General features: G+C 46.9%; 1 protein-coding gene across 1 annotated transcript in view; it reads right to left on the bottom strand.

Moving 5' to 3' along the window:
- The window catches only part of PIK3AP1 (phosphoinositide-3-kinase adaptor protein 1), a 112,648-nt gene extending 85,470 nt beyond the window's left edge, over positions 1-27,178 (bottom strand). The window contains exons 1-2 of the mRNA XM_084771708.1: positions 27,008-27,178; positions 17,549-17,968 (exon numbers count right to left, since the gene is read on the bottom strand). Of these exons, the coding sequence (XP_084627834.1) occupies positions 17,549-17,968; positions 27,008-27,020 (433 nt within the window). The 5' untranslated portion in view covers positions 27,021-27,178. The remainder of the gene's footprint in view (positions 1-17,548; positions 17,969-27,007) is intronic.
- Positions 27,179-27,739: the final 561 nt, after the last annotated feature.

Genomic DNA, 27,739 nt, shown 5'->3' with positions numbered 1-27,739 from the left:
CTTACGTCGTGGCCAGGGACACTCTAGATAGGTTACAGGAGGCTGTATATGAGATTGGAAGGCCTGTCACTTTTTAGCATTTGGCCGCTGTTCTGAAGGGCAACTGGTGACTGCTTCTTCATGCAGTACACCACGTGGCTGACTAACTCAGGGAGTGCACCACGTGGCTGACTAACACTGGGTTTGTGGTCACCTCAAACCTCCAGGTCTTCCTCACATAGACCATGGAAGCCAGCCTTTCCTTTGCCGTACTACAGCGGTGCAATGGGTTTGTTCAGGGGTCAATGGACTATCAGAGGGTGTCTGGGGCCTCAACTGTTGGAGAGGGGACACTGCTTCAAGCTGTTGAGGCTGTTTCGACTCAGAACTCCATCACTGGTAGCAGAATTTCCCAACTGGTCTCTCAGGTGGAATGGATTGCCCCTGTGCTAGAATGATCAGTCCCTGCTTTCTTTGCTTGATGGAATGAAGCGTGAGGCTCTGAGGCATACATGTGGCTTCCAGATCTAGCAACCCTGCCATTTCCTGAGTATCTCTATTTCAAAGCTCGGTAGTCAGCACGACATTAAGAAGCCACCTTTTTACAACACAAAATAATTTACTAGCAAAATCAGCTCTTTTTCAAAATTAGTCCCTCAGCCGCGCATGGTGGCACATGCCTTTAATCCCAGCAATCAGGAGGCAGAGGCAGGTGGATCGCTGTGAGTTCGAGGCCAGCCTGGTCTACAAAGTGAGTCCAGGACAGCCAAGGCTACACAGAGAAACTCTGTCTCGAAAACCAAAAATAAAAAATAAAAATTAGTCCCTCACTTAACCTTTTTTTTTTTTAATTATCAAAAAATATCAAAAGAAAATTATCATTCTTTCCCAGCTTCACAGGGCCTGGGTTGGCAGAGCAAGCCTGAGAAGACCCCTGCCTGGTGCTCCACAGCACAGGTAGGACATAGCACTCCTGAGATAACCCCACACACCCAGAGGGCCTGGGTACCACTAAGATGAGCAAGTAAGATATGGAAGAGAAAGAGAAGCAGACCCAGAGAGTCAGCGTGAATAGCCAGCGATGCCACCTAAGGCCATGGTGAGGTCCTGACTGACCCATGCTACACCTGAGAGCTATGTCTGGGTCTGTGGCCCTGCAGCAGTGGGGTCTGTTACCACAAAAGGCCAGGCAGACATCCCTGGTCTGGGTTGCTACCTGAGGCTATGCTGATGTCTGAGGGCTGTGCAGAGATGGCCCCACCCCTTGCCTGGACATGGTAGGAGAGCTGGCCCCATGCCTCATCAGCTATAGAACTAGGGAGAACAGCTATTGCTGACCCAAGAAGCACCGCAGAACTGGCTTTGATTGCAGGGGTTCACTTGAGCCAGCCCCAAAGGGGGGTTGGGAGGGCAGGTGTCATGAAAGTAGGAGAATTGGCCTAGCCCCTCGCTTGCTGTAGTACTTGTGAGAGGAATCCCTGCACCCTGTCTGGGCAGCATAATAGAGCCAGTTCTGGTGGTGTGGGCTTGGATGAGCCAGCCCTGAGAGTATGAGAGCAGGAGAGCTGGCCCAGCCCCTTGCCAGCTGCAGCACTAAGTGAGCCGGCCGTGGCAGTGCTGGAGAGCTCACTCTGGTGATGTGGGTGCAGGAGATCTGGTGGGCTGAGCATCTTAGCCACCAGGCCCAGACCCAGGGCTATGAGTTGGTCCTCCCTAACATCTACCCCATCTAACTGTTGGAGCATGTGTAGGGGCAGACCCTGCAGATCCAAAGCCACAGGATCTCCATGGCACAGGGCAACAACAGGATATCCAAAAGGAAGGAGTCCTCGTGAGGATCCAGCAGTGATAGTGCGGCAGAAGCCAGAGGCCTGAAACCAGACCAAAGATTCATTGCAATCCATTTGTATGGACAAAAGAATATACCGTGTGACACCCTGTGACACACTACAGCTTCCACAATGAGATTGGTTTTTCTTTTGTGGGGAGGTCGCAAGGGTAGAGGATGCACACAAATGGATAGGGAGATGGGGATTGGGGTACATGATATGAAATTCACCAAAAAGATCAATAAAAGTTAAATAAAAATAAATAAATATATGCAGAAATATTTAAAAAATTATTCCTTTCTTTATTTGGGGAGTGGTTTATGGCACATATACTGAGGCATGCATGTAGAGGTCAGGACAACCTATAAGAGTCAGGTGGGTCTCAGGGATGGAACACAGGATGTCAGGCATGGTGGCAAGCATCTTTACCCACTGAACAATCCCAGAAGCCCCTGCTTGGTTAATTTTGATGCAGATTTTCAAGCATCATGTAACAGTCTTGATGCCTGCTCTCTGCCAGACATATGAATTTTTTCCACAATAAATATAAAAGCAATGCCACTTGATTTTAGAGAGAAATAGAGAACTTCTACATGTTGCAAAAGATGTGGAATTGTATAAAGTTGATGAAAGTGATGTTTGAAAACTGCTAGATTGAGGCAGGAGCAGTGGCGCATGCCTATCATCCCAGCTCTAAGCACACAGAGGCAAGAGGGCTAAGAGTTCAGAGATATTCTTTCCTGTGCAATGAGCTTAAGGCCAATACAGACTACATGAAACCTTGTTTCAAACATGCACACGCACACACAGACATACACACTCGTGTGTGCGCACTGGAAAAAAGGGAAGGGACAGTAAGCCTTGATAGTTCCACAATAAAACCCTGTCACTGGAGACAGTACCTTCCAAACAAGCCAAACTAATAGGAACACATCATAACAATGAAAGGTTGGTGATAGGAAGTGAATGCAGTGATATGTGCCTTTAATCCCAGCTTCTAGAAGGCTGACACAGAAGGATTAAGAGTTCAGGACCAGCTTGAGCTATAAAGCAAGGATGTCTCAAAGCAAGCAAACAAACAAACAAACAAAAAGACAAAAATAAACATGTTAGAGATGAGGCTTTGAAAACATGTGGAAATTGAATATGCTGTGACTTATCTTTCAACAGTTATTCCAAAAAGAGAATTTGATCTAAGGAAAACCATATTATTCTAGCATAAAATCGTACCAAAAAATCAGAAAGATGTATCCAACCCCCCTGCATGGCACACAGCAAGTATTTGATTCAGACTCGGTGTGGCTTTCCACAGTAAAGGCCAGGTTAATTTTGACTTTTTGGTTTACTTTAAAAAATGAAAGTTCCAATCAAGTTCTTTCTCTCCCGCCTCCCCGCCCCCCCCCACCGTGTGTGTGTGTGTGTGTGTGTGTGTGTGTGTGTGTGTACCATGAACATATGTCACATATGTGCAGATGTCAGAGGACAACTTTCAGTGTCTGCCCTCTCCCACTAACAAGCACCTTCACCCTCTAAGCCATCTCACCAACTCCAGCCCAAACCCAAAATTTTCAAACTCACCATTTTTTGCTTGTTTATTGGCTTTTTGAGAGAGGGCCTAATTACATAGCTCAGGCTAGTTTGAAACTCACCAATACAGCCCAAGCTGACATCAAACTTTCAATGCTCAGCTTCCTGGGATCTAGGGATTCTACAGGCATGTGTCACCATGTCCCACAAACATACTGTAATTTTCACCTTCTTGTCAAACCAAGTCCCTTATACATACTAGAAGCCCTGGAGCCAAGCCTTTACCAAGAAATTTAAGCATACCCCCTTTTAACTGCTCAACTCTCCAAGAAAAGATGACTTCGAAATGAGTACCCCACAGCCTGTATTGTTGCCACCGCTGCAGATGTCACCACACTCCCTGCCCTGTCTTCTGTAGAGGCTCAGGAAAGATTCTGCCCCTCTGACTGTTCCCGTGACAGCTCTTCAAAACTCTGAAGATGGTTCTCATGGTTTCCACAGCAAAGTAATATCCTCCAGTAAGTTTTCACCTGACAGAACTTAAAATTCCCCAGTCATTCCATCCAGTCATTCAACAACGTATGGAGGGCTTGCTATGTGGCAAGTGCTGCTTTAGTCCCTGGAGTTAGTGAACAAAGCCCTGGCTCTCCCCGGGTTTACTTTATAAATAGATTTTATAAACAGAGATTACAAGACAAACTTAAGTAAGTGAATAGATGCATGAATGAATGGGCAGACGGATGGATGGATGGACGAGTGAGTAAATGTATGTACGGATAAGTAGCGGGATGGAGGATAGATGGGTGGATAGACGGATGTGTGGATAGATTAGTGGGTGAATGGGTTGGTAGATGGACAGATGGGTGGGTGGAGGGACGAATGGATGGACAGATGGTTAGGTGGGTGGAGGGATGAATGGATGGGCAGATGGGTGGGTGGGTGAATAGATGAATGGATGGGCAGGTGGGCAGATGGGTGGATGGGTGGAGGGATGAATGGATGGGTAGATGGACAGATAGGTGGGTGGGTGGTAGATGGTTAGGTGGGTGGATGGATGTCTAAGTGGTGGATGTCTTGGTAGATGGGGTAGATGGGTAGATAGGTGAATGGATGAATGAGTGGATAGCTCAGTGGTAGGCTAGGTGATGGATAGATGAACAGATAGACGGATGATGGATGGATCAATAGATGGATGGGTGGATGGGTGGATTGCTAGGTGGATGGATGAATAACAGTATATATAGTCTTTTTCCTTTGCTTTCTACTGAAATGGCAAAGTTTTTCAGGTAAATGAACCAGTTCAGGGCAGAGGGAGAGTCTCTTCTCTGATATCAAATTTTCTGTTCATGAGCCTGCATGAGCTTGTCTTTTGGACTTAATTCTCCAGGCTCGTGCTTGGCTTGTCTTCAACTAAAATCGGCAGGTCCTACAAACACCACACTGGAAACAGACTCCTTTGTTTCCCCCTATATCTAGGTAATAGTTCCAGCATTTTTCTTGGATTTTACATTTACCCTAATTAATTTTCTTTTTTGTCTTTAGTGATTTTCAACTTAATCTTTGGTCCATCTTCCCGAACAACACATGTGTAGATGAACTATAATGTGCTTTTCAAGTTGTGGGAATATGTCAGTGTACACATGTCAGCAACACTGTAGTTCAGAAACAAGCAAGATATGAATTTAAAATTGAGTGCTTGAGTAATGCTTTACTCTAAAATCTATACCATCACAGTCACTACTCTGAGAAAATGGTTACCCTGGGGGCTGTGACTAACTTTGGGTTACCATTAATGACCCTCAGCAAAATAGTTGCTGTAAGTATAAGCCAGGCCTGTTCTCTTTTTCCAGGATGGATGCTCAGGCTACACATCCTTCTCTTAAAAGATGATGCAAGGAGTCCTCCTCAGTCACAGTCATAGGGGAGGGGAGTAAGAGGAAAATGGGAGGGAGGGAGGAATGGGAAGGTACAAGGGATAGGATAACCATTGAGATGTAATATGAATAAATCAATAAAAAAAATTTTAAAAGATGATGCAAGGAACTACACCAAAAGGATTTCTAGGAATGTCAAAACCCCTTTATGAGTCATACGGAGTTCTCTGGCTTCCCTTTAATAATTACCATGCTCCTGGCCATTGGTTAGTGTGGCTGTGATTGCTGAATGCCTTCAAGTATGACACATGAACTCCATAAGGGCAGGATTTGAACCTCACTCTTTGACCAAGTTCCTTTAGGATCTCACATAATGCCTCACCCATGACAGGAGCCCCATAAAGTCCAATGAGTATCTGTTGGATAGAAACATACACAACGTGCTCCTCGCTCTCAGAGCAAGCGTATCTAACCCCTCGGCATCCTACTTTGCTCACTTTTAGATGAAAGGTTGGGCCAGGTGACCCCAGAATTTTCTTCTCTGCTGTTCATACTCCGTGTTCCCACACTACATGTTCCATGTCTCAATTTTCCTATCAGAAACTCTTAAGTTTGATGGCTCCCAGCATGCAGGCAAAGTCTAGTTACCACAGGGAGGACTAGAGCAAAGCAACATTCAGAACACAGGACATAGAGTTCCAAATGACTTCAAAACAAAAATAAGCTCAAGCTGCCAGATTACTATGCAATAGTCTCAGTGTTGCAGATTTAAAAACAAGCTCACAGAAATCACACCTGGACATCTCTAAAAATAAGCCAAGGCTTTGACGAATGCCATTTACAATGATAAAACATGAAAGGAAGCATCTAGCCCATCTGACTTGGGTCAGAACAAGTAACAAGTTGGCTAGTTTGGGAATACTAGATGTCATATCCTAAACAGAAATGTTTTCTCACATTTTACACATTCAAAAAAAATCGTATCAACAGCCAGGTAGTGACAGCACACACCTTTAATCCCAGCACTTGGGAGTTTGAGTCCAGCCTGGGCTACAGAGTGAATTCTAGGATAGCCACAGTTACACAGAGGAACCCTGTCTTGAAGAGATGGTAGGGGGATGAGACACAGAGAGAGAAAAGGGGGGAGGGGAGACAAATCAACAGCTTTTGCAAAAGTGTTAGTTTTGGTGCGTGTCCTATTTAACTATAGGTACAGTTTCCATCATTAGTTATACATGGAAGTGGAAAGTTATTTTAGTCTAACTTAAAGTAGAGCACTTTCATTTCATCATCAGCCTCCTCTATTTCCTGTGTTATCAGATGTTCGAGAAAGAGCCCGCAGGCTGCTTGTGAAACTAGCACCTTGGTGGACAGAATGTGCAGGCTCTCCCACATTATTTTATATAAGAGCCTAGTACGACTATAACTGTGGGAAGGTGATGGGAAAAATCACACACATTCAGATGACATAAATTCCAAAAAGTTTTCCAAAAAAAGACCGAGCAAATTCTAGAAGTTTCTTCCAAATTACAGATATCTTCACTTTCACGATCCCCCCCTTTTTTTTAAAGACACAATTTAATCTCGCTACTGATGGAGCAATATGCATCCCAGCGGGGCCTCAGACAGTTTTCCTCAGTGGGGACATCTCTGTCTCCAACTGGGATATTCAAAATGAGACCAAGTGGCCCCAAACCTGTTTTTAGCACTTATCAGGCACTTACATGTTTAAAACATCACATGTGCATCATATGTGGAGACTAATAATTTTTATTAAGTATAAAAAAGTAAAATCAGAAACTCTCCAGTTGTCTTTCTTCCTTGACACAAAAGAGGCAATTTTTTTAAAGAGGCAATTTTCATCAATTACTGATTTATTCATCTTTCTGTATCTTATCAACAGGCTGCGTTTTGCTCGAGTCTAACACACTTTTACAAACCAGCTAAAATAGATAGTTTTCTGCCCATTCGTCCATGTGACTCGTGTAACTGTGGCTTCATTGACGTCTCTAAGTCAGCACATCAAGAGCATTCGCAATATTAACCCATCCTACTGGGGGCCTCTCAGACACGCTAGTCATGTGAGTGACTAGTGGAAACTAAATTGCGAAGCCGTGAAACCCTTAAGGGAGGGAAATGAACAGCCCTGCTCTGTCATGCTCACATGCCCTCATTTCCCCCTGGCCCCATTATCTTCCTAAGAACCCACATGTGTAAATCTTGCTGTAGACCATAGCAAAAAACTAACAACAACAACAAAACAGGCAAAATGTTAGATGTACATTGCCCTACCATTCCAGATGATAAAGGCCCAATGATATAGTCTAAGACTAAGGTGGAGCTAATGTCCATAAACAGAGAGAGACTACTAAGAAGTCAGTTCAGGCTTTTCTTAAACACTGGTAAAAGACATCTTCTTAGCTGAAATAAATATACTGTAAATACACTTGGTGGTGTTTAGAAAATTCTCACTTTGAGACTCAGCAGTGAAAGGGAATGTATTCAAAATCCCATGGCACCAAAACCTTGGGGCTTCGTGGCCGTATGTATCTGAGGTGTGAGTTCATCTCTCTATACTGCCTCTATACTGCCCCCACCCTCGCATCTTAAAGAGGACAGGATCAGATCCAGAATAGTCAAGTGATTTGCTGGTTGCGGGTTGTGTCCACCTGTGAAACAGACACTCATATTCTCTTACTGGGTCCCCACAGAGGTCGCGGGGATGTGACAAAAGCTGAATTCTATTTGACTGCCTGAGAAGCAGCACTTCCCTCTTCACAGGCCTGGGGCCCACACCAGGTAAGTGACAGTGCAGACTTCGCAGCAATGGCGCAAACCAGCGCTACTACTACGTCACTTCCCCTTACCAGAAGATCTGTCTGGGGGAAAAGGCCCGAGGGGTTTTCACAAGGAACTCAATTTTCACTTCAACCTACTTGAAGTAGAGGACAAAAACCCATCACGTTCTCCTACATTCATAAAATCCTGAGGATCATTTTTTTTTCCTCTAAGGTTCCTAATTAAAAGGAAATCATAAACATAGATAAAGCATTAGAGAAGAACAACAAAAGTTCAAAATGGCTTCCATCTACCCAAAAGCACCCTCCTGTGACAGTTTCTTGTGCACTTTCCTAGATAGAAAGCTAAGCACATATCAGCATGGGCACAGATGTGTCAGCATAGATGCACATGTATCAACATGGGTGTACATGTATCAGCACAGACACACATATGGGCGTGAATGCACACGCATCAGCATGGATGCACACCTATGATCATAGATGCATTTCTTTTTAATACCTAACTGACATTATGGGAGGCACACTTTTCTGTTTCTTGCTTTTTCCCTTTAGTAATTTTTCAGACTTTTTATATCAGCATGGAGGGAGCTATCTGGGTCGTTGTGGAGTCTATGGCATTCCACTGAACTGACAGACCACTGAACTTCTGGACCTTGGAAACGCAGCTAAGCAGGTGACAAAATACAGAGAGTTTGAGCTCAGAGATGGGTAAAAGCCCACATACAGCTCTTCCAAAGGACCCAGGGTTAGTTGGAGCACCCAGGTCCAGCCGCTTACACCTGCTTCTAGCTTTAGGAGATCCAGTGCCCTCTTCTGGCCTCCTTAGTCACTGCACTCATATGCACATACACAGACACACAAATAAACACATAATCTAAAATAACTTTTTAAATACAGAAAGTTTAAAAAAAAAAAAAAGGAAAAGTGGGAAGTAACTGAAAAAAAGGAGAGACCAGTGAGAAAAGAAGAGGATGAAGAGGGAATTACAGAACATGGCAGTGTCTAGCTAGTGCTCATCAAAAACTCCTCAGTGACTGCCTGCATTGATGACTTAATGAAGGAGCTATGGCAAATGTTTTTTTAAGATTTATTTATTTATTTATTATGTATACAGCGTTCTGCCTGCATGTATACCTACAGGCCAGAAGAGGGCATTAGATCACATTATAGATGGTTGTGAGCCACCATGTGGTTGCTGGGAATTGAACTCAGGACCTCTGAGAAAACAGTCAATGCTCTTAACCTTGGAGCCATCTCTCGAGCCCCCGGCAAATGTGTTTTTAAAGCATATGCCATATGACTCATCTCCTCAGCTCCCTAAATAGTTTTTATACGTATTGTCTATTAGAATAAAAATAGATTGAGCTAAATAGATCCTAAAATTAAATTTGCCTATCGTTTTCTACAATTGTTTTCCAACTACTAAAAAAACTTCACATTTCCCATGTACCATGGTCTATGTATATCTCAGTGCTGGGATACAGACACATGACAGCAGCCCAAACCAAACCCCAACACAGGGCCTGAGAGCAGCAGCAACCTAGGTAGCACCACTGGAAGAAAGGATGACTCTGTCCTTTGAATAAAGAAATAACCAGACATCAGACTACAGATCAGGAGGCTGTGGTCCTGATCCTCCCTCAGATGAAAAAGCTGTGACCTTGAGCAAGGCACGGGACTTGTGGGGCCTTGCTTCCGTCACCTTGAAGATGGAGATAATCCAGGCATTGCCTTGGAGGGAAACCACCAAGTAATGTCTCGAGAAGGTCTTCTCAGTTGCAAGAGGCCGTGGATCCCTCCTGAGTTCTAATAATAATGGTCCCAGGGGGAACAAGATGCAGAAAATCATACTGAAACAACAGTAAGAAATGGGTGAAAACGTCAAAGTCTACATGGAGTGCAGTGGCACAGACCACTAATCCAATCACTTAGGAGGCAGAAGAAGCAGGCAGAACTCTTTGAATTAGTGGCCAGCCAGCCTGTCCTACATATTGAGTTCCAGAACAGCCAGGGCTACACAGTGAGACCATATCTCGAAAACAAACAAAAACAAAATCCATAATCCATGTCCGATGCCACCATCCGTACTACCTTTCCACAGCAACCCATCAATCACTCTCAAAGGACATGTGACACTTTCTCTCAAGAACATAGACAGCCCAAGTGAATGGAGAAATAAAGTCCACTGGGCACATAGCTGATAGAGCAGTGGGGGGTGGGAGTCTCAAGCCCCCCACCCTTGCCTGTGATAGCTCACAGCTTTGTGGGGGAATCTGGAATGCCAAGGGACTTGGAGATTTTGGTGGGAAAAGTCCACGGGCACAGGTCTTTCTTTGGTAATCGGTCTTTATTAACTGAGCCAGGTGCATTTGGCAATGAACCAGGCAGTACAGAAAGTAAATAGTGCCCCCTCGTTTCCCAGGATGGCCCAGGGTCTGGCAGGAGAAATCTTAATGACATTTGGGCAGTGAAACCAGAAAGATTTCACCACCCTTGCCAGGCACCTCCTTCCCCCCAAAGCATAGATCATTTCAAAAGGGAAAGTATGAAGAAAGCACCCTACAGCGGAGGGTAGGCAAGTACATGAGAAGGAGCTGGACATACAGAAACACCAAGGTTGGAAGTCCACAGACACACAGGACATGGGGGAAAGCTGTGTCCACTCCAACAAGATCGCCAGCCAGCTCCCTCCCCCTCCGCCTCTGCAAGGAGCCCCAGAAGCCATCCCTAACTCACCGTCCACGAGGCCACCACACAGAGCGAGCACAACTTCCCCTTCACTGAGAGGGTCTGGCTTCTGAGGGCCTGTGCAGATGGGTTACACAGCCAAACTCTGAGCCCCTGGAACTACTGTACCGTGACCTCCCGGAAAAGCCCTCGGCTTGCTGCGCCCTCTGACAAGAACAATTGAGTGACGGAACACCAGGCCCAAAGCAGAGCCCAGACGTCAGTGTGAGCCTGCGCTAGGATTGTTTGAAATTTATATTCTCAGGGCTAACTTCCAGAGACTGCGGTTCAGTGGGTCAGGGGTGGAGTCCTGTCTACAAAGCGATGTCAAGGCCCTGCCTGGCCCGGGAATCTGTGGCCCGGAGAGCTCCAGGAGGCCTCAGTTTCCTCCACCCCTTTCTCCTGTAAGATGTTGCTCTATTTCTAGTCGAAACAGGAAAGAGAAAGGTGGGGAAAAGGAAGACAGGAAAATGCAAGGCCAAGGTGGAAATATACTAAAACACGAAAGCTTTTGGTGCCAAAGGGAGCTACCATTCTTCGCATGGGCACTGGGCCTCCTGTGCCTCGGTTTCCTCATCCATCTGCCTATCCACACTTGTAAAAATACAGAAAATGTTCAATACATTTTACTGAGCAACTGTTAAAAAAAAAAATCACCCAGGCTAGAAACGGCTCAGAGGATAAGAACACTGACTGCCAGAGGCAGGTGGATCTCTGTTAGTTCAAGGTCAGCCTGGTCTACAAGGAGAGTTCCAGGACAGCCAGGGCTACACAGAGTAATCCTGTCTCAAAAACAAAAACAGAACAAAACAAAACAAAACAAAAAACCCAGAAAACAAAAACAAAACAAAACAAGAAGCCACTATCTGTACCAGTATGAGGACGTGAGTTAGGATGCCAACACTCACTCTATTAAAACATATACCTTTAGAGCCATGCATGGCTGTGCGTGCCTGTGAGTCTAGCGCTACGGAAGGGAGGCAGGGACAGGAGTCAGAACTGACAGCTTACTGGATGTCAGTTTAGCTCCAGGTTCAGTGAGATATCCTGCTGTAAATGGACAAGTCAGAAAGCAACAAGTCAGGACACCCAATGACCTCCTTTCATCTCTGTGAGCAAATGTATAGGTGCAAGCACCCACCCACCCACCCACACATACTTGCATTCAACTTATTTATAGCTGTTCTGTATATTTAACTAGGCCAGAGCATAAAGGGAAACCATATATATATATATATATATATATATATATATATATATATATATATGACAATCAAACCTACAGTAAAGGCATGGATCAAGTCAATGGGGATGTGGGGACATTCCCTGAAGGCCCTCCACTCTGTGGAAACACTAGAGGTAATATAAAAGGGAGAAATCAACAGAGAGTCACAAAACCAGGCATGAAGCAGATTCTCTTTGTTTATTTATAAAAAGGAAAAATCATAAAGAAACCAACAGGGGTTTTATACAGTGCAATAAGCACACATTACTTTATTTAGGGAAACTATCAATTTTAATTTGAGAAAGGAATATTACTCAAGCCACAGAACAGTAGGAAATCCTGTCATTTGCAAGACAATGATCCCAGAGGACATTATGGTAAGGGCCATGAGCCAGATGCAGAGAGACGAATGCTGGGTGAGCTCCTTACACATGGAATTAAATCAGACTCAGAGTAGGATGTGCTGGCCAGGGCTGGGAGGGTGTGGAGGTTGGGGGATGGCACTCCATCCAAAGGTTCAAACTGCGCTCCTGAAATGAGTAAGCTCTGGGCCTCTATTGTGCAATATAGAAGTTAGAGTTAATAATACCATGGTGTTTACTTGGAGCTTGCAAAGAGTTCTCAACAAACATAGAGAGACAGAGGAGAGGAGAGACAGAGAGACACAGAAAGAGCCAGAGAAACAGAGAGAAAGGAGAGAGGAGATACGTTAATTAATAGGAACATGCTAATTATTTTTACACTATGTATGTACTACAAATCCTCATTTTTGCACATAGAGTACATTTTGCTTTTGTCAATTATACCTCAATAAAACTGGAAAAGTAAAAACCAATGGAATGTGAACATTGACAAAGAAAACCAGATCTAGACAACACCCTTGTGGGAACGAATAAGCTTTGTCACAGGTGGAAGCAATCTTGGCCGGGCTTTACCCTTGGGGCACCCCATGAATACCTTGTGACAGACTGTTTGGAGCCTTCCTGGGCTTAGAATTCAGAAAGCCGACCTGGGAACCCCACCATGGCTATTGTTTTCCTAATTGACCCTCGAAGGGAGAAGGAGACCGCCCTTTCCATGTGACTGGGAAGGTGGGAAGGAGAAAACAATTAGTGCAGCCCAGGCGAGAACGTGGAGGGAGCAGCAACCCGGCCGGACCAGCACGCGGGACAGAGAGACACCTAAGGACCCGTCCAGTGGAACGGATACCGGAAGGTTCACTCTTTTGTCCCTTTAACCTTTTCTCCTTCTTGTGTATGCTAGTTGGGTTGTATAATAAAGTTTAATTGTTAAGAAACAGAGCCAACACACCCTCTCAAAGTTTCCCATGGGGACCAAAGGGGAACTACATTATAATTTGGGGTGACATGAGAGCTCCTGAAACACAGAAGGTGCGGCAAGGCAGGAGGAACGGGTAGAGCATAATGCAAACGCCGAAGGCCGACAAGGCTGGGTTCTCAGTTGGTACAGTGCTCGGTGTGCAAGCCTAAGGACCTGAGTAGGCTCAAGTTCCAGCACCCACCTAAGAGCTAGACATGATGGAGCGCTCACATAAACCTGGTGCTGGGGAAATGACGCTGGGGTGCAGCCAGTCTAGCCAACCTGTCAGCTCTAGGATCAGTGAGAGAGCCTATCTTTTTGTTTGTTTGTTTGTTTGTTTGTTTTGTTTTCCGAGACAGGGTTTCTCTGTGTAAACTTGGCTGTCCTGGACTCGCTTTGTAGACCAAGCTGGCCTCGAACTCACAGAGATCTGCCTGCCTCTGCTTCCCGAGTGCTGGGATTAAAGGCGTTGCGCCACCATGAAAAACAAAGTGGAGAAAAATAGAGGAAGTCAATCTCTAGCCTCTACACACCTGAACACAGACACACAGAATAAATGGATAGTGTCCAAAGCAGATAAGATTACTACTTCAGTGCTAAACAAAAGCGGTAGCGCTTCTCCCACACCCAGCATGAGGGCATGCATGTATGTGCACATATGTGCACACACACAGGAGAACCTCTGAAGTACACTCACTCTCATGCACAGAGTTCTTTCCCACAGTGTCTCACAGAATCTATTTTTGTATTCCAGTGAGATTTACAGCAAAGAATAGAGCTTCAGTAAAAAAGAGGAAATAATTGCTGTGCCGTACCTTGGGTTTTCTCACTTCCTTATTTGAAAATAATCACCCAGCAAGTCCAAAAAAGAATCCAGAACAACAGTATAGCCTCCCATACTCTGCCATGCGCTGCTGCTGGGAACTGAACTGGGTCTGTTGAAAAGAATGGGTGACTTGCCATCTCCTTAGCAAATGTATAAATGACACGTGACAGCCCAAGGGGCTAGAAGAAACCATCCCCATCATCTGGTCCAACTCCAGCATTTCACAAATGAGGGTCCTGGGAGACAACCTGCAACACGCTGCAGACTCTACTTACAACACCTCCTCAATTTAAGGACACTGCCAAGCTCAGAGACAAACATAAAGCTTCCAAAATGCTGTTTCATGAGATAGAAACAATTGCCAATCATTAAGGAGAGAAAGAGTGGGGATTATGGTAGAAGGAGAACCCATCCATCCCAAAGTCACCACCAGGTCTATCTAGAGAAAAAGTGAAAGTGTGAACACAGAGTGAACACCCACTGGCTTTGTAAACAGAAGAGAGCTCTGGGGTTCCACACTAAAGACTATCAACAGTTTAACCATCAAACGCTGGCCGACTTCATACCTAGGACAGTGGGTAGCCAGGAGCTGCCCTGCTTTCCCGAAAAGTGAAGCTTTGAAAACATGGCCCATGCCCAGTAGAGCTGTGACCAATGGCCTGACGGTGATGGACCATGGTCCCATTGGCAGCAGCACAGGAGCTTGTTAAAAATGCAGACCTGAGGGCTGGAGAGATGGCTAGGCTCAAAACCAAAACTGTAAGAAAAGCAGACTTGAGTTCCACCAGCCTTCAGTTAGCATACGTCGCTGATAAGGTCCCCTGGTTCTTCTTTGCATATGGAAAACCTGAGAAGCATTTATTCAAGTTCAAGTCTAACTGACAATATGTGACCACCAGCAATCTACGTTTCCAAACCCCACCATTTCTCTAAGTCTGTATCTCCCTATACCCACTGATTCTGAGCTGCACATTTCCCACTAAGCAGCTTATTTTAATTGCTTATTAAAATACTCTCTTTCTAATGACAGGTTATTTGTTCTTGGAACAGAAACACCGCAGTGAAACAATTCATCTTTCTGAAACACTGAAAGGAAAAGGCTCACAGCATACCGGGCCAGAGTCTGGAGTAAACTAAAATACCAGAGGCGACAGATGTATGGGGGAGTCTAATCACTGGACGCATCCAAATAATATTAGAAGTAAACACATGTGTGTCTGCATGCACATATGTGGGGGGGGTGGGGTAGAGATGTCCCAGGACCCAAGACGTATAGGGTCCCTCTGAAGCGGGAGTTCTCAGCCACCTGAAGTGGGTGCTAGAAATCAACCTCAGGTCTTTTGCAAGAGTGGCACAGGTCTTTTCCTCCAGCATCAACCCCCATCTATGTTAGGCAAGCACTTTACCACTGAGCTTCTTCTCAACCTTTTAATATTTTATGTGTATATATATGTATGTATTATGCATATATATGTATTATGTGTGTGTGTATATATATATGTATATATGTATACATATATATATCACCACCATTACTGTTAGAAAAATAATTATGATTACCTACTGTGAAGTGACAATACTTCCAGGGAGCTCTGAATGACCAATTGGCGGATCACGGTGGCTTGCACGAGGTTACATTGGGCCCTGTAATGATGTAACTCGTGGGGAGGAAGAACTAGTATGTCAGGGTTCTTTAAGCTTGCACGGCTCACGGCTCACGGCTCACGGCTCACGGCTCACGGCTCACGGCTCACGGCTCCCGAAAAGCAATGAAACGTGATCATGCACATTCAAATGGTGTGCTTTTACTGTCATTGCAAGGTCAAGATGAGCAAACTCTTGAAAACTGCTAACTGGAGTCCCAAGCATTTCAGGTGAGTCATCTCTCGCATTAACACCAGTTCTCCGTATCACAAAGTGAGCAAGGTCCTATCTGCTACGCTGAGACCTGGTCCTACTCCCTGGTTATATCATAGCTTATATCACCTGGGAAGAAGGAAATCTCAACTGAAGAACTGCCTCCATCAGACTGGCCTGTGGATGTGCCTTTGGGGCATTTTCTTGACTAATGAGTGCTGAGGAGGGCCTACCTGTGGGCTGGTGGTCCTGGACTGTATGAGAAAGCAAGCTGAGCAAGCCATGGGGAGCAAGCCAGTAAGCAGCATCCCTCCATTGGCTTCTGATTTGAGCTCCTGCCTGAAGTCCCTGCCTTAGCTTCCCTTGGTGATAGACACTGCACGCTGAAATAAGTCCTCTGGTCAGAATGTTTTTATCACAATGACAGAAAGCAATCCAGGACACAGAAAGCTCAGTACTGGGGATTGAACCTCCAGCCTTGCACGTACCAGGAAAGAGGAAGCGTTCCAGAACTCAGCTGCGCCCTCAGCCTCTTCATAGCTTCCTCTCACCCCACCCCGAGACAGAGTCTCACTATGTTACCCATGCGTGGCCTTGAACTCACTGTGTAGCCCAGGCCAAACTTGAACTTTTGGTCTTCCGGCCACTGCCTCTCAAACGGCTGGGATTTCGAGCATGCGGCACTAGGCCCAGCTTAGAGTTGGCAAATTCTGGGTTCCCATCATGAGATGGGATAGAGGATGGATGAGCTACGTTAAGACCCATGTTACCCTGGGACTAGAGAGCCTCAGTGAAACTGGACCAGTAATTAATTGTCCAGGTTTCTTGGCTGATGCCAGGTATGTAAGATCTTGGATGGTAAGAAGACAGAAGACAGATGCATAGCCTGCTCACAGCACAGGAAAGGAGAAAGGGGAAGAAACCGCGCGGTCTGTGTCTCTCCCAGTGCTCAGCTTCGGCTTCTGTTAATCAGACTGTGCGTCATATTTCCTGGGCCCACCAAAGTCACTAGCCTGGCCGAAAGAACTAGAATGTTGCCAATTTGAAAACAGAAACAGTGCCATGGGCGGACCAGGAAAAAAGAGGGTCATTTCTCCATAAACAGGTGATCTTGAGTCAACACCACTTCAACAAAGCTAGCAAGGTCACTGCAAGGAAAGGACCCGAAGTGGGATGCAAGCTGGGGGACTCAAGCAGGAGGCCGGGCGGATGTGCTCCCCACTCCTGCAACCAAAGCCTCTCCCTTCTAACCCTGCTCTCTAGTGGGGAACCTGGGTTCCAGGTCTTCTAAAGCATAGAAGATTCCAAAAAAGAAGGCTTAACCCATCCCAGCTTAGAAGTTTGGTGGCTCTAAGCCAAGAATACGGCTAAGTCTCCGGAGAATTGAGTCCCGGGCCTTGCAGATGCTAGGAAGCGCTTTATCCCTAAGAGAGCCTCAGAGGACGCTAGGTCTGCTCGGAGAGCTTGCTTCATTTTCTAGGACCAATGACCGATGTTCAAACAAAGATACTTAGCCTAGATCTACAACACGGCTCCGTGGTTCCTTTTGAGTTCGTTTCTCTCTGCCGCAATAGAACCCTTACCTTCAGAAATGGCCTTCCTCACGGCTGCCAGGTAGGTCTCCGGCTCATCATCACAGGTGAGCTCCTGCCAGTGGGCCCAGTCGGGGAAAAAGGCCTGGAAGTCCTCATCGCTGGGCTGCACTCCGCACAGCAGCCGCACCACGCGCTGCGGAGGGTGGAAGGCGCGCTGCAGCACCGGCAACAGTCCCTGCTGGCAGAAGCATCCCACCAGCCCCGCAGACAGCAGCACCAACACGCATCGTGCATCCCGGAAGACCCACAGGTCCTCGGCAGAGAAGGAGGCATCCGGGGCCAGCCGGTACGTCTGCATCTTCTGGCTGCGGACCTGTCGGCAGGACACGAAAAGGTCTTGTAGGTACTGGCACCATTCCTCCCCATCCGGGCTGTAGAAGATGAGGATGTCGCATTCTCGGCCCCACCCTGCAAGAAGAAGAAAAGAGAGAAGCTCATTAATAATGATCCTTCTAGGACGTGCTCTGAAACCCAGGAGATACATAAACCCAGCCGGGCCTGGCAACCCTCAACCTCCCAAGTCTACCTGTAGCATCTGCCCAGCTCTTTTCCCTACTTGCAACCCACCAATGTGCCAGACACCCAAACACATCCCACTATTTTAGATCCTAGAAGCTATTGCATCATTCGCATACTGCCTAGCTTTTATCTCCCATAGCTGCTCTGCTCTAGGATAATGACAGCCAGCACTTATATAAAGCCTGTGCTAGTCAAGTCTTCTTCCACACACATTGCCTGGTAAATTTACTTCATCTTCGCAGCATCCTTGGACCACAGGGACCACTATTAGCTCAATTGAAAGAAAAAAAAAACAATGTGGCACATTGAGTAACTTAGACAGGGCTCCCAGTGGGAGCCAGTAGCTGACCTGTTTGATTTGACCCTGAAACATGGCTTCTGTTTCAAATACAGTGATCAGGAGCACAGGAGTGGGATCAGACCACGAGGGTTCGAATCCTGCTGCACAACCCTAGGAAAATGACTGAAATCTCCTGAGCCTCACTTCACTCCCTTAGAAGTAGAAACAGAATGGCATCTTCAATGTGTGTTTTGGGTCAAGCGCTCAGCACAGAGCTTTGACATTAAAAAGAACCCTCGGAGTTCTTTTGAGGATGTCATAACCCTCCTGTTGACAGTGCACCATGTGAGTGGACACAGGGTGAATTAATTCTTCGACCTATACCACAATATCTGTGCACTCCCCACAGCTGGTCTGCGGCATGAACTTTCTTCTCCCTCTAAGCACAGATGCCAGAAACACACAGGGCAGGGGTGGGGCCACCTGGCCCATACCTCCCATTTTCAGAGAGGAAAGAAACACTTTGTCCGAGAAGATGAAGGGGCTTATTCAAATTCACACTCAGTAAAGCCAAGATTGATGCTCAGGGTGGCTCCCAGTTCAAGTCTTGACCCCAGCCCCCTACGTCCTCCGAGCAGGAAGTAAGCCAAGAGTCTTATAGAAGAGTCAAGTCACACCTTCCAATAGTCAGAGTTCAAAGAAGGTGGGCTCTGCCCCATGCCTTCATCTCACTGTCACTCTGTCATTCTACTCTGGAAGTGACGTGGAATAGATGAGCACAAAGTGTCTATGCATCCTACAATGAAGCAGGGGTCCATCTTCCGTCTTGGAGAAGGACACTGGACTGCTTGTGAAACAGGACTCTAAGCTATAGGTTTACAATCAAATGTCAGCCCCGGGAGCTGTTAAGATGTCTCAGCATGCAGAACTGTTGCAGAACAGCCTGGCCACCTGAGCGCAATCCCCAGAAGGTGGAGGGACAGAATGAATGCCACAGAGTTGCCCTCTGACCTCCACACCCAAGCTGTGGTACGTATGTACTAACGACACATAGACACACACAATAAACACAAATAAATAAATGCCATCTCTGGCCCGTACATCACTTAGCTTGCAGGGGTAGCCAGTAGCTGGATTGTTTGCTTTGACCCTGAAACACGGCTGTTTCTAACACAGTGGTCAGGAGCACAGGAGTGAGGTCAGAGGGAGGACCACAGTAGGTGCCTGAGGCTCTGAGCTCTGAAAAGACCATAGGAAACATCCTTTCTTTTTCTGGCCATCTCCCTAGGTGGGCAGTGTGAACGCTAGACCCTGTTGTGTCCACCTCCCATGCACTGGAATTTAGAGGTATGCGCCACCATGCCAAGCCAATAGGAATGTTTTCTGAGAGATGCACAAGTGGGCAAAGAAATAAAGGTAAAGAGGAGGATGTCTTGAACATAAGGAACATCGAGAACACACAGCTAGGGGATAGAGAGACAGCTGGAGGGTTAGAGCACTTGTTGTTCTTCTAGAGGACGAAGGTTCAAATCCCAGCTCCTGTGTCAGGGAGCTCACGGTCACCTACGACTCCCGCTTCAGGGGATCCAATGGCTTCCTCTAGTCCCTGCTGACACTGGTAGACATAGATGTGCACACATACATATGCACTCATACATACATGAAAAGAAATAACTTTTTTTATTTTCAAAAATAAATTAATTTTTTTAAGAATTCAGAAGGAAGAGGAGGAGGAGGAAGAAGCGAGGCTAGTAATCTCAGAGCCTGGCAGCCTGACAGGTGTAGGGCCAGCCACATGGCTTAGCAGGTAAAGGCACTCACACCAAGCCTGATGACCTGAATTCAACCCCCACAACTCAACACAGTAGAAGAAGAAAACCAACTCCCGCAAACCGCCGTCTGACTCCTGCTACATCGTCAAAGTTCGAAGCCAACTTTCGAGGCTCCACATGGAGGTCAGCGCCAGCCCAAGTTACATAAGGCCCGTATAAAAGGGAGGTGTTGCACAGGTCTTTGAGGGAGTGTCTTAAAAGAAAAGATCAAGGGCCCTGAAGACTGTGTCCGGGAGTGACTGCTCCTATCACCCAGCACTGATGTCACTGAGGGACTGAAGACATGCTTGGCCCTGGAGATTCTGCTGTGGCTTTGGTTTCTCTGTAACAGTTGCTAGCCCTTAAATACCGAGTTATCAGGGAAGCTTAAGCTGGAATTGGCCTATCACTCTACTAAGCACCTAGGTGCACTCTCTCACAGGATCCTCAGGACAAGTCCAGGAGCGCATGCTCTCAACAGCCTCACTTGACAGACAACATTAAAATTCACTGACCATGAGCTGTGCCAAGGACCAAACCACGAGGACCACACCAGGTGCTGGCTGCAGAACCCCACTGACACTCTGAATTTCTAAGGTGCGCTCTATTTTAAATGTCAAAGAAACACAAAATACAATTCAGAAAATATAACTAAAATACGCCTTGTGCCATTGCTTTGGAATACAATTTTCTTAAAAACAAAACAAAACAAACAAACAAACAAAAGTCAGGGATCCTTAAGGAACTGGTTGGTTCTTGCAATGATTCTAGAAATATATATTTCAGGCGTCAAGAAGCATACAAAGAGCCCAAAACATCTTGTATGGAAATAAATAAGGCTGCTCTCAAGCAAAAATAAGATGAGGAGTGTACGTGAAAGGAAATGAGAGTCAACTGACAAATCTCCCACAGCCCAAGCAGGAGCAGTGTGGGAACAAAACCAGATGATACAGCAAGGCACCGCAAGCCAGAGAGTAGCATAAATGCCTATGAGTCCATATATAGTAACAGAATTAGGTGTCAGGGTAAGTAAACTGAGGAGATGCTGGGATGCAGCCCAGTGGCATAGCGCAAGGTCCTTACTTCAATCTCCAGCACCAGAAATAATAATAAGACAGTAATAATTTAAAACTAGGTGGAGAGGGAATATGGATATCTTACATCTAAACCCCAGGTAATTTCTGAAGACGTCCCCATCCTCAAGGAAACATGTCTCTTCCTAAATGTGGGCTGTGCCTAGTGATTTCTTCACAGAGAGCCCAAGATGGAAAGAGACAGGGAAAGCCTCTTTACTGTACACCAGTCCATCAACCACTGCCTCCACCCCATGACCAAGATCACTGTCATCAGCCAGGAACAACGTTAACAGTCTGGGCTCTTAAAGCTAAGAATGGTGCTTCACATCTGCGAGCTACCCCAAAATCTGTCCTCCCAGTGTAACCAAAAGAAAAACACGAGCTAAATCCAACTGTTGGACAGTCCACAAAAATCACTGGCTTATGTTTCTCAAGCCTTTCAAAGTGGACAACGAAGATGGGAGGAGAAAGTAGGGGGTCCAGGACAAGCTGTGTGTGTGTTGGGGGCGGGGGTGAATATAACCAAAACACACTATGTGCATATGAAATTCTCAAAGAACCAATACAAATGTTATAGCTTTTAAAGAATGTCAAAGGTTTTGAGAGTTGGCTCAGCCCTTAGAGAGGGCCAGGGTTCAGTGCCCAGCATCCACATGATGGCTCACACCTTCCTTCTGTAATTCCAGTTCCAGGGAAACTAATGCTTCTTCTCACCTTCTTGGGCATCAGACTTATACATGGTGCACATACATACATGCAGGCAAAACACTGATACATATAAAATCACTCTTTAAAAAAAGGATTGTCGGGGCTGGAGAGATGGCTCAGTGGTTAAGAGCACTGTCTGTTCTTCCAGAGGTCCTGAGTTCAATTCCCAGCAACCACATGGTGGCTCACAACCATCTATAATGAGATCTTGTGGAGAGTCACACATGCAGGCAGAACATTGTATACATAATAAAATAAATAAATAAAATTGTAAAAAAAAGGATTGTCAGAGGTGATCAAAATCTAGAATAATATGATAACATCTCAGCTGAGAGGCACCTAAGGCGACATCACTAGTAAAAGAAGTGTAATGTCTTTTGTTTATTTATTTATTTAGGTTTTTCAAGACAAGATTTCTCTGTGTAACCTTGGCTCTCCTGGAACTTACTATGTAGACCAGGCTGGCCTCGAACTCAGGGATCCGCCCGTCTCTGCCTCCCAAGGGCTGGGATTAAAGGTGTGTGCCATCACCACCGTCAAAATGTAATGTCTTTCATGGGAACCTGGGATGTTGTGTACAAACTAAGGGGACTTGAATAAAGAATAGACTAAAAAATAACTGACCACCCAAAATATGGCAGAGGAAGCAAGAGTTATAGCTGCCAACATGGGACATATAGCCAATTCCAGGCTACCCTGAGCTATATGATGCTTAAAAGCCCCTGGCCAAAAGCAATAATTATCAATATTTGTTTACCAATTTCAGTAAATTTATTACATTAATGTACATTTCCAATAAGAAGGGCTTAGGAGTGGGAACTCTCTACACTAGTCGTTCTCAACCTTCCTAATGCTGCAAACCGCTGCCCTATATAGTTTTTGCCATTCTCCTGGAAATCTAAATGGGTTCCAAAGTATGCTTATTAAAAACACAACTGAATATGGAAAACATCCATTTAAGGCGGCTTATTCCTGAGGTTCAAGGTTTGAGCTCAACACCCATTGAGCAAGAGTATTTGAGAAGGAAGTGGTTAGTGCCTCAGACAAGTTAATATCACGACCTCTTTCTCTGTGTGTGTGTGTGTGTGTGTGTGAGAGAGAGAGAGAGAGAGAGAGAGAGAGAGAGAGAGAGAGAGAGAGAGAGAGAGAGAGAGACTCTGACCAGGATAATAAACGGAGGCATGTGTGAATGAGAGCAATTAAGTTTACCATCCCCCCAAGACTTCAGGGCAGCTGAAACCAAAAAGTCCAAAGTGGAAGTTCAAGTTCCTCCCTAGCCTGCCAGGGAGCACCATGGGGCTATCTTCTTTGTCAGCAGCAGCTCTCCCTGTGTGGGGGAATGCCCCCTTCTTCTGCAATAATTTCTTTACCTCAGCCACTGCTCCCCTATTCTAAATCACTTCTCTCTTTTTCCTATTCAGTAAGAGAAACAGTGCATGAACTAGCAAGGAGCCCATAAACACTGGCAGAGCTGAGAAAAGGCTTTGTTCTTGTGGACCTCAAAGAACACGTTTGGCTACAGGAGAGGGGGAAAGGACTAAGGACAGGAAGGGGCTGGCTGACCACAGAGAGGAGTCATAGGAGTGGGGTTCGAGGTGGCGCGGGGGGGGGGGGGGTAGGGGGACAGACAGATACAATGACTGAAAGAGAGATGACACTAAATGATTCAGAAGCCGTTTGAGAGAAGAACAGAGAGAGGAAGTGCCCACAGGTGACCCTAGCACCCTGTCCATTTGATGTGGAGCTCATGTTTGAACCTGAGCACCATTTATCTATCATCTGTCCATCCGTCCGTCTGTCTGTGTCTGTCTGTCTGTCTACTTATTGTATGTGTATGTGCATGCTGTGTGCACTGTGAAGCCACAGCACATGTGTCGGGGTCCAGGAACAATTGGCAGGATTCGGCTCTCACTCTCCACCATGTGGGTCCCTGGGATGAAGCTCAGTCATCCGGCTTTGTGACAAGCACCCTTACTAGCTGAGCCATGTTGCTGGCTCCGTGATGTCCCAAGTCCAGGAATAGTGGGAAGACTTAGAGATGAGCCTGGAAAGAGGGAGCAGGACAAAGTCTGAGAGCTTTCCTCAGGTAGTTGGAGGCCAAGGCCTGGAGGGGAGGGCGCTAGTCTCCACAGCTGCAGGCCTGGTGCCTTTAGGGGAAGTCCCAGGCTCTTTCTTCGCTCTCTCTGGTAAATACGAGAAACAATTCCAGCACAGGCTGGTTGCATTTCATTTCACTACTTGAAGGTTCTTTCAAGGCCAAGGAGCCAAGATTCTCTATGATCTCAACAAGGAAGCGAGCAGGCCTTTCAGGGAACCATAGGTGGATACCCACGTCCAATGGCAGAGAACTTAAGAAGACCAGGGGATTAGGCTACAGTTGAGTGGACCTTGAACCCACTAGGCAGTGTGAAGGAAGTCTGTCACTAAAACCACAGACTACATGATTCTGTTCATGCGCAAGGCAGAGCAGGCAATCTGGAGGCCATACTAAAGAGGAGGCAGCGAAAGGAAAGACCTCTCTTTGAGGTGATAACATTTCCTCAAGCTCACACATTTGTGAAGACACTAAAAAAACCACTCAGCAGTAGTAGCCCGTGAGCTCTGTGTGTGTCCCAGGATAGCTACAAGTGTGACTCAACTCATTTGTGGATGATGTCATCGTCGCAATGTCAAAAGGCTGGAAGCATAGCATCTTGAGTAAATATATTATAATATCATTCTAAAAAATAAGGAAACCATGCAGGAGGGTGGCCTGGATGACTCTCCAGCCTGTGGCATGCTAGTGGGAAGCATGCTGTTCCCCACTGTGACCTGCCCTCAGGAGGACTTGTAACTATAGACAAGAACCCGGGAAGCACAGAGGGACCAAGTCTCACCCCACCTGCCTTGGCGTCTCACCACAGGGGACACTGACAGTGAGAGAGAGGTCTGGATAACTTTGTTCGCTACTCCACATAGCACCCTAGGTTTAGTTGCTGGTTTACAGTCCTCATCTGAACCTGAGTCCGCCCTTCAACTATACCCCCTTGGAACCAGCCTCCTAGACGCTGGACGGAGAAAGCAGGCTGGTCAGAGGCTCTCCGGTTTGCTGTTCTCCAGTGCACAGGAGCCCAGAACCTGTTCCGGCCAGGAAAGATGGCAGAAACATAGCCAGTTTATTTCCTCCTTTCCCCAACCCCTCCATCCACCCAGCCACGACAGATGTTCTCTGTGTCTCAAACACATAGTGTAGACCCCTCGCCTGGAGGCCCCTCCTCCCCAGGGCTCCTCCCTAAGGTCTTGACTCACTTCCCCTGTTCTGAGACTTCACCTAGCCACTCCATTGGACATCCAAACCCAACCTCTCTGCCCCTGTCCATTTTCCCATTGCATATACCATGCTACTTCTTGTCTGTTTGTTTGTTTGTTTGTTTCAAGACAGGGTTTCTCTGTGTAGCCTTGGCTGTCCTGGACTAGCTTTGTAGACCAGGCTGGCCTCGAACTCACAGCGATCCGCCTGCCTCTGCCTCCCGAGCGCTGGGGTTACAGGCATGCGCCACCACACCCGGCCCCCCATGCTACTTCTTTATTAAGTGAGTTGCTGCCTTCCCTGTCCTCACAGTTACATGGCTCCTGTTTCCTGAACACTACACAGTGCCTGGAAACAGCAAGCACGCCATAAATGTCTGTCCAGTGAATGACCTTCTCCTCTCTGGAACCCTTGCTCACAGCACTGCTTTTCCTAACCCATGGAGCCTGGCTAGGAAGTGGCAGGCAGCCTGTACCCTCGGGAGCCTTTTCTACTGTAGTTCCAGAGTACCATGAGCTCAGGCTAGACCTCAGCAGATCGTGAGAGAGCTGGCTGTAGCATCTGCTCCTTTCCTTTCCAAGCACTGACTTTCCCCCAACCCGTTCGCTCCATGATCTTTCTCAAGACACGCTATCGTCCTGTTTTCACGTGTTGTCTCTCTAAAAACACCAGACTTGACCTGAGTAAACACAAGCAAGCCACACGGAAAACATGGCAACTTTCTCTTTTCACCTAGCAATCCACGTTTACTTACTGTTTACTTTCACACCACCAAAACGCTGTGGTGAACAGAGAGTAGGCCAAGCTAGTCATCACCAAGAACATAATAAGCCTAATGTCCACTGAGGTGTATAGGCAGGGCTCATTAACCGTCTCTCAACATTAGCATTATGTGGTTTGTCCCAAACCTCAGTGAGCTAAGGACTTGCCATGTGTACACGCCCATAAGCCAGAAAGGAACCCAAAACCAGCCACAAGAAACTTCTGGCACCTTCTGATGGGTACATTTGCCAACCAATTTCCAATTCTCCATGGACCCGGAAAATTCCACAGAGAATAGTGTAAGAGTAACATTACTGTCTCGAAAAAAAAAAACAGATCAATAAAAACAAAGAAGTGTGGTCCCATGCCTTTAAATCCCAGCACTCAGGAGGCAGAGGTAGGCAAATCACTTTGAGTTCAAGGCCAGCCTGGTCTACAAAGTTAGTCTAAGATAGCCAAGGCTACACAGAGAAACCCTGTCTTGAGAAACAAAATAAAAACAAAAACAAAGTGCTGTCTCAGTTTTTAGCAAAATTGCAGAGAAGAAATACAAACCTGGTGGAGGTGGGGGCTTCAGAAGCCGGCCAGGGACCTCCATGGACGGCCTGAGCGCCCCCTATTGGTCGGATAAGACCCTTAGAGAAGCCGCACCTCCACCTCCTTTTAATTGTCCTTGTACTCAAGAGTTAACAGCTGAGAAAGCGACCCTGGGCAACTTAGCCAAAGCAGATGGGAGAAAAGGCTTAGAAACTGGGATGGGGCGAGGCTCAGGCAGGAGCTGGAGAGAATCGTGCACAGGCGGGTTAGGGGAAACTTGAGAAAGTTGGGAGGGGAAGTTTGCCACAGAGACCAGAGAAAAGACCAGAAAGAAAACTAAAACTAAAGAAGTGAGAGGAAAGGTCTCTAAGGTGGGCAGGTGATGCCAGAGAGGCTCAGGGTCCAGGGACGCGCGCAAGCCGAGGGTGGCGCCAGGAACTGGGGAGCGCCGCGCCCGCTACCCACCTGAGGCTGCCATGCCGTCGTCGCGGGTGCAGCTCGCATCCCCGGCCCGCCGGGAACACGGTACTTGGTGCCCGCAGACGCAGTGAGCGACGTCGCTGTCACCGGACAGAGCGAAGGCCGGCTGCGCTCAGGACAGCGGCGACTCTGGCGCTTCCTCCGCGGGGCGGCCCGGACTCGCACGGGGGCGTGTCCATAGGTCTGCCCCGCCTGCGGGGCTCCGCGTGGCACCTGCACGCGCGGCGGTTGGGGAGGGGAAGTGAGAAGCCCACAGGACCAGCCGCCAGCTCCAGGCGCGGACCCCAGCCCGTGCCACGTGTGTCCCGTGCCTCGGGAAAGCAGGCAGCAAGCAACCTCGATGGCCGCCAAAGAGCAGCCTGAGGTGCGGGAACTGTGGGAGGGAAAGCAGAGACGGCAAGGCTGGCTGGTGTCAGGGACCTGAGGTGGGGATCTGGAGCACAGCTGTCCCAACCACCTTGTCCCTTGGGACTTGTCCTTGAGACACTGCCCCCAAGAACAGGGAGGGCCTGCAGGAAGAGGAAGAAGGAGCACCTGGCCCTGGGGTCTTGGCGTTACCCTTGGGTGCCCTCCTGTGACCCTTCTGCATTTCTTTGGATCTGGCCCTCTGAGGGCACACGGGTGTTAACTATAATCTTTGATAGATGGATGTTATCACCGTCAAGGGCCTTCCACAACCTATTGTTCCGCGTACACTATCAGAGCTCTTTGGCTTTC

Source organism: Acomys minous (genome assembly GCF_964271855.1).
Source record: "Acomys minous genome assembly, chromosome: 2".
Classification (NCBI taxonomy): domain Eukaryota; kingdom Metazoa; phylum Chordata; class Mammalia; order Rodentia; family Muridae; genus Acomys; species Acomys minous.
This window is presented reverse-complemented; position numbering and strand designations above follow the sequence as displayed.